Raw genomic sequence first — 13737 nt, forward strand, 5'->3', positions numbered from 1 at the left:
TTATCATTACTAAAACATCCATCAATGATGTTGTCATAAAATAAATTTACATAGAAAATTAAAGAAAAGGCAGTATAAGAAATTCAAACATTTTTTTATTACATAAAAAAGGTAATAAATATTTTTAATTAGTGTAAATTTAGTTATTTTTGCTATTATTTGAGTCTAAAAAGAATGCATATAATGACAGAACTATCAAGGTCGAAAATAAAATGATGTCATTAATCATGTTCTTAATTATTATGTTTCTTTTTACAGCAAATAATCCACAATCTTGTCTCTATCACTTTCACGCAGTCAATAAATCTTGACCATTGAATTCATCATTACTCAACATCATCTCTTTCAAAGTTCTCAAATTGATACACTTAATGATTCATAAACCCTAAACCCTAAAAAATACATCAAATTTATATTTTATCATTATTATTATTATTTTTATTAATTTTTGTTTATTAGATAAGAAAAATAGGAGAAATTTGTTATAATAATGTGCCAAAAAAGAGGAGAAATTTTGTTATACTAATTTGTCGGAGGAAGTTGTTATATTAGTTTGATAAAACAAACAAATAGGTGTACGTGTGTTCCTCATATACTCAATAACAAAATTCAACAACCAAAGAATATATAATATTAAAATACATTATTGAATATATTAAATAATAAAAGTATTTTTATTTTATTAATAGAATTTTCTTTTTATTATTATTATTAAAATTATTATTATTATAATAATTATTAAAAGTTATATAATATTATTAAATTAATTATTTTTATTATTTATAATAATATTTTGTATTTTTTAATGTTATAATTATTTTTAAAATATTTAATAATAATAAATATAATATACCCAATATAATATATCCAATAATATATCAAATAATAACAAAATTCAACAAACAAAAAAAAACATAATCAAGTAGGGGTCGCATCCCCAGGATGCGACCATCTAGTGAAGTATAAATTTTTTTTTCTTCAGGAAGTCGCATCCCCAAGTTGCGACTGCAACTGGGGCTAAAAAGTAGGGCAATCTAGTATTATTGTTACAAACTAGGGCAATCTGGTATTTAAAATTCAAAAAAGGGATATTTATATAAAAAACCCGATATAATGAACAAACTCAAAGTAATATTTTACCACAAAAACACGAAATAATGTTGAAAATGATAAGATATCACTACTTGATTTTGATTATTTTTTTCGTTAATTGAAACTATGGTTTAATTTATTTTTCATCAAATCTATAAGTTTAATATTTTGAAATGAGTGTTTTTGTTTTCATGAATATTTTATATAGACAAATAGTTTCTTTAGCATTAGAGAAATATAATATGTATCCGAACACTCATAAGAGAAAAATGAACATAAATTATATATTACTTTAAAAATATTTAATGTATAACTTAATATTTTTAATTTTCAAAAAAATATAAGCTGCTGTTTTTTTTTTGAAAAAGACTTACTAATTTAAATGATTGCGTTTCAATATTTTTTTATTTATTTTAATTTAATTTTCATTAAATTGTTTGTACACAAATTTGATTATTGATTTTTAATATGTGAAGATTGTGTTTTTATATATTTTGTGGTAATTTATGTCTGTTACATTATGTGGTTAAAATATTATGATATATTTATATAAAAAATTAAGTGACAATTAAATTAAATTTATAATAGGAGTTACATTTTTTATTGTTGGTTTCTTAATTATAGAGATATAAACAAATAATTAGTAGAATAATAAATAAAAAATAAATGAAGTCTAGAGGGACCCCATTATATTATAAAGTTAGTGTTATCTTAATTTATAAAGATGTAATGTGTCAATGTAATATTTTAAAAGTTTATTTTAGTATATTATATCAATTGTTGTCCCAATTAAAAATATTTATAACTAATATTTTAAAAAATAATAGTCTATTAATTAATAAATATCACAATTAAATAAACTACTTGACGTTCTATTAAATGAGCTTAACATTCTTTAAATTTTATTATGTAGTAAGATCAATGATCAATATAGTAAATAATGTCTCTTATATATAGGGATGAAAATTATATTTTTAATCCTTTAACTTAACTAAATAAAATAAACAATTAAAAAAATATAATTTTGTCTATACATATGTGTCTATACATAATATAAATAAGAAAATATATTGTCTTTATTTTAAGGAAGAAAAAAAATGATGTTGAAGTAGACATTTCCCAATTTAATAATGAAATTTGTTGTCATCGCAAAAGGTTACAAGAGCTGTCTTCAATTTGACTTACAGTTTGTTTTGCTTTTGAAGATTTCACAAACCAAAGTCTTCGGGCAACTGGCATGGCATCCATTCCAACACACAAATATCTTCATATTTCTTCCTTTTATATAAAATAATATATGATGTTAGAAAATATTAATAATTTTACTGAATTATTTTTATTAACTACATCTATATTTGTGTTATCATACAAAATAAACTAGAAAAAATAACTTGAATAAATATATTAATTAGATTGCATAATTTAAATTAAAAAAAACTATTAAAAAAACTTTAAAAATTTTAAGCTAAATTATTTTTAAAACAATTGTGTGCCTAAATCTGATAGATATTATGAAATATAGAGAATAAATAATATTCCCTCTTGTACCAAAAAAAATAGTGATTCCTCTTATCATTGTGAATATATTTTTTCACATAAATTAAATAAATATTATTCTATATCTATCTTTAAATATATAATTTTATTGACCAAATCATAAGAATTAAAAAGATGGATAACTGATTAATATTTCTATTATAGTACTAGTACAATATCCGTGTGTTTGCACGATTTTACAGTTGTATGGTTGATTTATATCAAACTAACATTATTTTTCTAATGGATTAAAAAGATAGTATATCAACCTATAAAATTATAAATATGCTTGAAAAATGATAAGCGATGGTCCACAAAGACTTGTAAAATATGACTCTAAAATTTTCTTTATTATCTATTAATTATCAAATCTAAAGTGAAGTATATAAAATTTAATTTATCTCATGTATACCAATGTCAATGAATTATAATAAGCATATCAAAGTCAATAATTTTAACATTGATGATTTACCTTGTGTATATCAACTCAACTATTTTTAAATAAAAAATATAAAGAAATTATAGACAAATTGAATCAAGAGATGGTTTCAACTAATTCATAGTCTTATAATTTATAAATAAGGAAAAAGAATAAATACAATTAACGATAAAGACCTGAATTTAAAATAATTCATCATAGCAAAAATCATAAAGAAATATATATGTGGTTATGGTTCATCTTGTCTCGTGTATATTAATGTCTTTAATTTTATAATCAGTGGTTCATTTTGTTCCACATATACCAACATAACTATATTAAATTAGAAATATAGAAGAATTATAGAAAAATTAAATTAAAACATAATTTTGACTAATTGATAATATTGTCTAGTATAAGAAAGTTACTTTCAATATTTTTACCAATGAGAACTTGTATAGTGTATGATAGTTATTTTATTTAATAAGACAATACAATAAAATAGAGTAAAGTGTATATGAGTGTAAAACTATTTTATACTGACAAAACAAAAGTATATTACTTTTTCAACCAATAAATAGAAAGATACAATTTTTTTATTAGTGAAAATCTATATTTTAAATGTTAGTGATTTTGAAATTTTTATTAGTAAAAAATTATGACAATTTAATCTTATTTGTGACAATTTGTATTGTGTATGATATTTTAATTTTTAATCATTAAAATCTTGTCTTGTGTATGATATTTGAATCTAATAAACGCCAATTTGTCTCTTGTATGATAACTGAATATCATAAATGACAATTTATCTCGTGTATAACTATTATTTTAAAAAATTTGTAGTAAGAACTCATTATGCGTATGATAGTTCAATCTCATGAATGATAACTTATCCATGTACATGATAATAATCTCATGTTGATAATTATTTTAATTTTTTTTTACCCGTGCGTGATAATAATCTCATGTATGATAATTATTTTATAATATTGTAAACATATCGACATAAAATCATTTAAAAACATATTATCTCATGTATAATAATTATTTTATAATATTGTAAACATGTCGGCATAAAATTATTTAAAAATATATGTTGACATTTAAGCAATAACTAAAACTGATTATATGATAATTCAGTAGGAACTAAAAAATATTTATTTTTTACATGGGTTAAAAACGAAATTTGAAAAATTTCAATAACTTAAAATTTATTTAATCTTAAAATAAAAAAAATAAAAAAACTGAATTCAAAATATCTTACCTTGAAGTAGTTTCAGAATTGAGTTCAAAATAAATGATTAAAGTGAAATGAAAGATTTAGAGAAAGAGGAAAAAAGTGACGAAATGAAAGAAAAAATAGATGAAAAAATAGAAGAAAGAAGTAAAAAAGATAGAAAAAATGAGGTTGAAAATGAGTGGAAGGAAAAATGAAATGAATGGTGGGAGGTTTTCTGGCTATGATTATCGTGATTGTAAACAGAAGTGAATCACTGGTAGCTTAGTAAAAGTAATTAATATAATTAACATTTAAAGAAAATATTGTAAAAAAATGAACAATTTTTTTCTCAAAAGACCTTATATTTAAAAACAGAGGTAGATAAAAAGAATAATAATTTTATCAAATTATTTTTATTAATTATTAATTATTTAATATTATCAGAAATACAAATTAAATTTTAATAATTTATAATTTTTTTATACATACTAAAATTCCAAAAAAATAACTAAATACTTCTTCTGAAATAAAATATACAAAAAATAATAATTAAAAATTTAATTTATTTAGATAATTTTTTTAACTTAATACAACAACTTTTTAATTAAAATATTGTTTATATTTAATTTCATGTGGAATATTTATATATCACTTGTGAATTGTGACACATATATTGATTTTTATCTACCATCGGATAATTAAATTGAATATAAATCTCATTAAAAATTATCTCAACAAAAAAAAAAACTCATTAAATATGGATAGAGATCCCTACAATTTAATTTAATAATGTATTTACCTCCAGGTCAAGCACATTGTTTACCTTTGAAAATTCTTCATTTCCTTTCATTTTCCATAATAAAATCACAGAAAAAAAAATGATTTGAAACCTTGAAGGGGTAGTAGATTCACATCATGAATAACACAACAACAACAAAAAAAACAACTTTTTTAGATAGTTTTTTCTTTCAAGTTGGGTATTGAGTTTTTCCCTAAATAACAGTATATAATAATGCAGGAAGAAGATAAAAATAATGAAGATTCAATAGCTGAATCTCAGAAACAAAATGAACCCTCAAAGGGTATTTGTGTTTGGATTTGGATCTGTGTTTGCATTCCAATTCAGTGGTTTAAAATGCTTTCAAGGGAAATGCATTGGAGTTTTGTATTTGGTGTTGTTGTTGTTTATGGAATAAGTCAAGGTTTTGGTGGAGCTCTTGCTGGTGTTGGAACTAAGTATTATATGAAAGATATTCAGAAAGTTCAACCATCTGAAGCACAGGTTTATGCTGGAATTACTTCTATTCCTTGGATTGTTAAGCCTTTATGGGGTCTTCTCACTGATGTTTTGCCTATTCTTGGATACAGAAGAAGACCTTATTTCATTTTTGCTGGTATGTATTTGATGTATATGTTTATGTCTTTTATTATGTTGTTCAATTAGGTTGTGTTATTCAGCTTAATTCATGTTTTAGGTGGGAATTTTGATTATTTGGTATGAAAAAATTGTATTTTTTTAATGTTTTTTTTTGTACCCTTTATAAACTTCTGGTATGTCTGTATGTAATGTTCATGTCTTTTTTTATCTTGTTCAGATGGGTTGTATGTATTAAGCTTAATTCATGTTTTAGGTGGGAATTTTGATTGTTTGTTTTGAAAAAAATTGTAGCTTTTTATTGTTTCTTTGTTTGTTCCCTTTATAAATTTTTGGATGTGTTGTTTTCCTTGATATTTATTAGTTTAAAATGAACTTCAATGGATGCTGAAGTGTTAGTTTAGTTTATAGGGTTGAAGCTTAGAAGTGATCAATGGTGAGAGCATAATCTATTGTACTTGGGAGATTGGGCTCTTAGTCAAAGGGTTTTGAAAAGGGTCTTTGACCATTTTGGTGGTTGCAACTTCGAGGATTTTGATATCTACTAGACTGTGGTTTAGGCCGCATTTGTATGTGATTCTCTATAATGTGAAAGACTGAGACACAATTGCAATTTAAATCCGTGCTCATAACTATTACTTCTGGTGCCTTTTTATTTTTAATAAATGGATTTTGTTTGGAGGGATAAGTGAATTAGGATCTAAGCAATTATACTTTTAGTTTTTGGGTATATCTCAATACTGAAAATTGGGTCATTATCTTCTTTGACTTCAATTCTCAAGATGTTATGGAACTTGATATAGGTTTCATACAGTCAAATGCAGCCTCAATAGCAGTCACATTGCAATCATAGAGTTGGTGAAAACCTTGATGTCGAGGCTTAGATCAATCACGAGGATGGAAGTGATGCAGTCTCTAGGAAGATGAAATTGTATGCATTGTGTATTAAGCATCAGTGAAGTTAGATTTTCTTCATAAATGAGGAGGCTTGTGCATTTCATGTGTTTCTTATTGAGGATTAATATTGTCTTTTATCACAGATCAATTCTGCCTGCTGCAAGTATTGATGAAGAAATTTATAATCTTCTTCTCTATTAACTAATTTAGTAGTCTGAATTTTGGTCCCTCGTTGATGATTACAGGTTTCTTAGGAGCTATTGCCATGCTTTTGTTATCTATGCATGAAAACTTGCATCTTGTGTTGGCCATTTTATCATTAACAGCTGGAAGTGCTGGGGTGGCAATAGCAGATGTGACCATTGATGCATGTGTTGCACAGAACAGTATCTCTCATCCTTCACTTGCTGCTGATATGCAAAGTTTATGTGCATTCAGTTCTTCTGTTGGAGCACTATTAGGATTCTCCATTAGTGGCATCTTTGTTCACCTCATAGGCCCTACGGTTAGTCTCCGGAAATTCTTTTACCTTCACAAAACCTGCAAAGTTTTTTCTTGTCTTTTTATGTTCTTCATAACTTTCCTTTTTTGTAAGCTGATACTTTTTTTTCCTCAAAGGGGGTATTTGGTTTGATGACTATACCAGCTGGACTTGTAATTTTGGTTGGATTTTTGCTCGACGAGCCTCGTGTGCACAACTTGTCTTACAGACAGGTATAACTTGCTTATGTCATTTCCATGGTCCTAATACACACTTAGAGTCTGTTTGAATTGATTTATTTGAGCTTATCTACTGGTATTAACACTTATAAGATCGTTTGAGAGAGTTTATCGAAACAATTTATGATATATCCACCAGTTGTTTTCAACTTATTTCCATAAACTCTCTAAGATAGCTTATGAAAACAACGGATAGTTTATAAGAAAGCAATTTAACCTTATTTTATCTTTTGTTATAGAAATAGCTTATACATAAACACTTATAACACACTTATGTGATAAACGCTAATAATGCACTTATATAATAAGCGCTATAGGCACTTAATTAAGCTATTTATGACAAAAGGGCCCTAGTCTGATATTCCATGCTCTAGGTGAACCAAAATTTTGTGGATGCGGGAAAGGCTATGTGGACTGCATTTAAGAGAGAAGATGTATGGAGGCCTTGTTTATACATGTATTTATCCCTTGCACTGAGTTTGAATATCCTTGAAGGAATGTTTTATTGGTATACAGACTCAAAAGATGGACCATCTTTCTCTCAGGTATTTGATTACTTATATTCATCAAATGTTAATGAGTTTAGACTGTCTGTTATATCCATAGTAGTTATTTACATTCAAAGAATGCTTAATAAGTTTCAACATCTATTATCTCCATTAACCATCAACTGAACATAATTAACAACATATTTAAACTGCGCTAACCAACTATTTTGTTGTCGATTTCGGGTGTCAAAACACCGTTTCAATAACCTTTTCCTTGCATTTTTCTTACACAGGAGAGTGTAGGTTTCATATTTTCAATAAGCTCAGTTGGTTCACTTTTAGGTGCAATACTATACCAATATGCTCTAAAGGATTATGCATTCAGAGACTTACTATTTTGGACTCAATTACTCTATGGTCTATCAGGGATGCTTGATCTAATTCTAGTCTTGAGATTGAACCTAAAGTTTAATATACCAGATTATGTCTTTGTTGTGATTGTTGAAAGCATAGCTCAAATGACAAATAGGCTTAAATGGATGCCTATGCTTGTACTAAGTTCAAAGCTTTGTCCTTCTGGTATTGAAGGAACATTCTTTGCATTGTTAATGTCAATTGATAATGTTGGACTTCTAACATCATCATGGGGTGGTGGATTTGTACTTCATGTGCTAAAGATCACAAGAACACAGTTTGATAATATTTGGTTGGCTATTCTGATCAGAAACATTTTGAGAATCACTCCAATTTGCATGCTGTTTTTGGTTCCTAGAGTTGATCCTAACTCTTTCATTCTTCTTCCAAGAGAAAGTGTTGATTCAAAGGTGGATATTGATGCTTCTGAAACCAAAAATGTTGAGTTGATGTCCCTTGTACACACTGTTGATGGTATATAGCAGCTTAGGGAAAATACATTCTTTTGTATTCTTAATTTCATATACAGGAAATTACCAAGCAAATATTTATTTTCAACTTTTTTTGGATAGGGGAAATAGGAGAAGGGCATAAGTTTGCTCAATGAGAAAGATGATTTATTTATGCAATTTTAGATGTACTGACTAAATATCTTTATATAAAATGTAATATAAAAATTGAATGTTTCCAACATCGCTCAAGTGAGTGATTGAGCTGGTACATCCGAAGAAAGTGTTGGATTCAAATCATGAGTAGGAACATGCTCCAGGAAACTATTATTTTAGTTCTTGAAAATATAGAACGTTGTTATTTTGATCTCTGATTTAGTTAAAAAAACTCAAATTAATTCTCGAATAATTAAACTATAATTTTTATGGACTTTTATTATAATAAATTGTACATTTCGTGGGCTATTTTTATTATTTGAGGACTAATATGGGTTTTTGGTTGAGTCAAAGACTAAATGACAATGTCTTATATTTTCAAGCAAGATAGTCAGAATCTAGATCGTATGTCAGATCGATGAAGGTTCACAAGATCGTAAATCGTGAGATCATAACACGAATCATAAGTTCCTACTAAATTTAAAAATTTATATATATTGTATATAAAGTCATACATATGTCTATCAAACAACATAATTTAGTAAAAATAAACGACAAATCACATCCAAAATATTTAAAGAAACTCTTATTGTGGATCACTATCTTCATTCTTTTTATAGATAGAAACTTAGAATTTAAGAGAATGAAACAATTGTTTTAACATTGTTTAAGGGGATTCTAAATCATGTAAATCTAGATGCTAATCCGCAATTCAGCGTTGTGCGGGTATATTTTAATTTATTTAATTTAAATGGATTAAAAAAAATTAATATGAAGTTTTATGTCTTAATTGTCAAATGATTATTGATATAGTAGTTATATCAATAATATATATATATATATATATATATATATATATATATAATTTTATCAATGTAATTTAGAGGTGAGAAATATTTGTACACGTGGAGAAAATAGTATGAGGTAAGAGCTCAATCTCTTTGAAATATATATAATAGATTTATAGAGAAAGGAGAAGAATCGATTGAAGTTGAACTTTTGTGTATGTGAGAGAAGATGTGCCATGAATCACTATTGGAAATGAAAGTGCAATTAATTAGGAATTAGTGGGAGAAACTAAAGTAAAGTGAAATTAATTAGGAATTAGTGGGAGAAACTAATCATTTTAGAGATGGAGGCCATTTAAATTGTGTTTAGATTAAGATTTTGAAAACACTAATTATGTTTTCTTTTAGAAATTTGGTTAACGACCCCACCCACAAACCTCACACGCAAAAAATATAGAATCATGTAGAATATCGGTTATTGTAAGTATTTTTATTTTTTAAATAATTTAATTAATTTTATTCTATTAAATTATTAATAACAAATGTTAAAATAAAAAAAAATATAAAAAAAAATTATCTTATAGCAGGGCGCTCTTCGGATAAGCGACTTCCTACTGAATTTAAAAAGTAAGACAACCGCGTAATATTTTTTCAGAAGGTGGCAATTGGGTAATAAAAAAAAAGAATATTTAAATAAAAAATCCTTATTAGTTTCAATTCAGTGCAAACTCAATCAATGACTTTGACATTTTCAACGTTACAACTCCGAAAACACGAGTATTTCATACATTTCATTTTTGTCACATTTGTAGACATTTTGTCGTTTTATGTTATTAAACTGAATATTGAGAGTTTGCTAACAAATTCATCAATTTTCAGTTTTAACTAATTTGAATTGTATTGTTATCGGTTGATATAATTTTTATCAATTTAAATGAATGAATATCATTTTTATTATTAAAAAACCTATTAAAATTTGCAACATAACTTTTAATTTAAAAACTTGAAGTACACATAAAAGAACTTATTCGGTTTTAAAATATAAGCAAAAAATTAAATACATTAACTTTATTTATCTCATTTTTACTTATATTTAGAAAGTTCTCTATGAGTTAGTTGAAGAAGTCTTGCATGGTCACAAGCCTTTAAAACATAATTTAACTCTATTAAAGTGAGCAACTCACTTAACATAATAAAGTGAATAATGTTAAGTATTGATCATTAAATGAATGACTATTATTTTATACACATGCATGATATAATGTCAATTATTAATCCATTCACTTCACTAACTTATCGTGTGTCAATTCTTTAAAGACAAATAATATACGAGCAGAGTAAAAATTATAACTAACGGAACAATTGAAAAAGAGGATTAACCAAATTACTTCATCTAAATACCGAAGTTATCAAACAATATATCACATAAAGAAATCAAATACATAGAAATAGAATGAATTCAATTCAAAAAAAAAAAAAAAAATAGCTACAATCAAAACATACATACAAATTCAATACAACTAACTAACGTCCAACACTAACAAGACTATTAGTCATATGTGGTGACAAAGAAACACAATTAGTAGATTGTCTAAAAGTTACAATAGGAGGAACACGATCATGCATATCAAGTGGTAGTTCAGGTAATGCCATTTCAAGTTGAAGAACCTTAATCACTTCATAAGCCTTAGGCCTTTCTTTATCATTTGAATGAGTACACCATAACCCTACAATAAGCAAACTCTTCATTTCACTAACATCAAACATTTGATTCAATCTTTCATCAGCAGCACTCATAAGATTCCCTTCAACATAAAGTCCCCAACACCAATTCATCAAAGGCACATGAAACTCACCCTCTTGAAAAATCCTTCTACCAGTTGCAAGTTCTAAAGCCACAATTCCAAAACTATACATATCAGATTCTTTACTAGCCCTTCCTCCATTGATGTATTCAGGTGCTAAATAACCATAAGTTCCAACTACACCTGTTCTTTGTGTCCTTAACATTGGATCAACCAGCTTCGCCATACCGAAATCACCGAGCTTCGTGCTGAAATCAGTGTCCAACAACACATTACCTGATTTTATGTCTCTGTGAAGAACACATTGTTCTGCATCATCATGAAGGTAACGAAGTGCATTTGCTACACCTAATGCAATTTTGTATCTAACATCCCAAACCAAACTTTTCTTGTCACCAAATAAATGTGTGTCAAGGCTTCCATTAGGCATGTACTCAAAAACCAATAGAAACTCACCTTGTTCATGACACCAACCTATGAATTGAACCAAGTTTCTATGTATCAAACGGCTTATGATCCTAACCTCATTGATGAAAACTCTTTCTGAATCCTCAAAATCAGCAAAAATCCTCTTGACAGCAACAACTCTTCCTAGATAACTCAAAACACCTTTGTAAACTTGTCCATAACCACCTCTTCCAAGCATTCTATCATCAGAAAAACCATTAGTAGCTGCAACTAGTTCACTATACTCGAATCTTCTCGGTATAGTCCCTTTATCCAAATCGAATTTCGCCGAAACGGGTCCTCCATATTCATCCAACCCATCATCAAAATTCTTTCTTTTCCTCTTCAATATCATCCAACCAACAACACCTGCTATAAAAAATACCAAAATAACAGGAACAACCACTGCAACCACAATCACAACCACATTCAACTTCTTTTTCTTCATCCCTTTTCCTTCATTTCCCTCGAACAAATCCACACTCGAATTCAAACTCGAACTAAACTCCCAACTATGAATAACATTACTCTCAGTCGAAAGCCCCGTTGAAGCCGAAAATCCAACATTCACAAATTCAGGTAGCTTCTCCATAAGATCAATTCGATACGAAATACTCGAATTTCGTACCAAATCAGCAAAATCACTATCACCTTTCACAATCCTCCTCTTAAAAGACCAAAAAACTTCCAAAATCTTAGTCCTAGAACTATAATCAATCAAAACATAACACAATCTACCAAGATTATTATCAATATCAAATTTCCCAAAAGCAACAGAAGTCAAAGCATTATCATCAATACCAACATGTTTCATTGGTGGGTCAGTTGACCCAACAAAAGTATCAAACTCAACAGCAACAACATGGTTGATAAGAAGATCACTATTTGTTGTAGCATTGAAAAGACCAAAAACACCCCCAGCTGAATTGGGTGGAATTTGGTAACCTAAAGGTGCTAAGTAAAAAGCGAAACCATCGCCAAACGACGTGTCGTTTAGTTTATCAATTGTGAAGGTAAAACGGGTTGTGAAATCGGTGAGAGTGTTGGTTGTGTTGTCGTATAAGTGTAATGGTTGTGAATAGATTGCTCTTCCTACGCGGAAAAGGTAACTTACTTTGTTTAAGTCAATGGAACCGTTTGTGGATTTTCCGTCACCTTCGTATAGCATGTTTTTTGCGACGGTTTGGTCGTCGAAGTTTGTTATGTTGAAGGAAAGTGAGCTTGTTTTTGGGAGGGAAAAAAGTGTGAGGAGGAAGAGTACTAGAAAATGAAGAAGAAGGGTTTTGGAGAAGTTAATGATGTTGTTGGAGGAGGAACAAGATGAAGGAGAATCCGACATGGCTGTTTGGTTTATTGTTTTGTACAACTGAAATTTTTTAGAATGGCTGCTACTATGGTTTTTTTTATGAATAAAATGATGTGCTAGTAGTAAGTAGTAACCATCATGCGAGTGAATATTTCGTCTTAAATATAAACAAGTGTCAATAATTTAATTAAATATATGAGAATGTAGTGCTGAAACTGATTGAACATGTTCTTGCGCTTGAGGCTCTTTGAACTTTTTTTTGTTGAAGTTAAGTCAGTTGGACTTATTGTTACTGAAACAAATGTATCTATTTTTGTTGATTTATTTGATTTATATTTGAGGTAGGAGAAAATACTATTTAGTTTTTTTTTTTTTTATGTATAAAAGAGTTTAGATATATTGTTGTGTTGAATCGTTACCATCTAAGCTAGTTATTAGATATATTATTGTATAATAATAATTAAAGATAACTACAGAAAGAAACTAAAGAATAAAATGGGTTGGGTCGTATTATATTACTGTGTGCGGAATAGTTTCTTGACGTCAATTTATTTTGGAATTGTGCGCCGATAATTGATGGATAACAACGTGATATTATTATACTTTTGTCCAACACAAAAATAACAA

At 27.5% G+C, this 13737-nt stretch overlaps 2 protein-coding genes across 3 annotated transcripts; one reads left to right on the top strand and one right to left on the bottom strand.

The window, feature by feature from the left end:
* The first annotated feature begins 5060 nt into the window (after positions 1-5060).
* On the top strand, positions 5061-8975 carry LOC101502349 (probable folate-biopterin transporter 2). 2 transcript variants are annotated; one of them, XM_027334068.2, is made up of 6 exons: positions 5522-5659; positions 6444-6571; positions 6783-7042; positions 7156-7251; positions 7632-7802; positions 8039-8975. In XM_027334068.2, exons 3-6 carry the CDS (start codon positions 6803-6805, stop codon positions 8639-8641), a joined length of 1110 nt encoding a protein of 369 aa, XP_027189869.1. In that variant the 5' UTR covers positions 5522-5659; positions 6444-6571; positions 6783-6802; the 3' UTR covers positions 8642-8975. The 2 variants fall into 2 exon arrangements, with proteins under 2 accessions (XP_004498793.1, XP_027189869.1); XM_004498736.4 differs by lacking the exon at positions 6444-6571 and having other exon boundaries at positions 5061-5659.
* Positions 8976-10927: 1952 nt separating this feature from the next.
* LOC101502872 (L-type lectin-domain containing receptor kinase IX.1-like) lies at positions 10928-13414 on the bottom strand. Its single transcript, XM_004498737.4, has one exon. It carries the CDS (start codon positions 13141-13143, stop codon positions 11077-11079), a length of 2067 nt encoding a protein of 688 aa, XP_004498794.1. The 5' UTR covers positions 13144-13414; the 3' UTR covers positions 10928-11076.
* Positions 13415-13737: the final 323 nt, after the last annotated feature.

This window comes from Cicer arietinum, chromosome 4 (genome assembly GCF_000331145.2).
Source record: "Cicer arietinum cultivar CDC Frontier isolate Library 1 chromosome 4, Cicar.CDCFrontier_v2.0, whole genome shotgun sequence".
NCBI lineage: Eukaryota > Viridiplantae > Streptophyta > Magnoliopsida > Fabales > Fabaceae > Cicer > Cicer arietinum.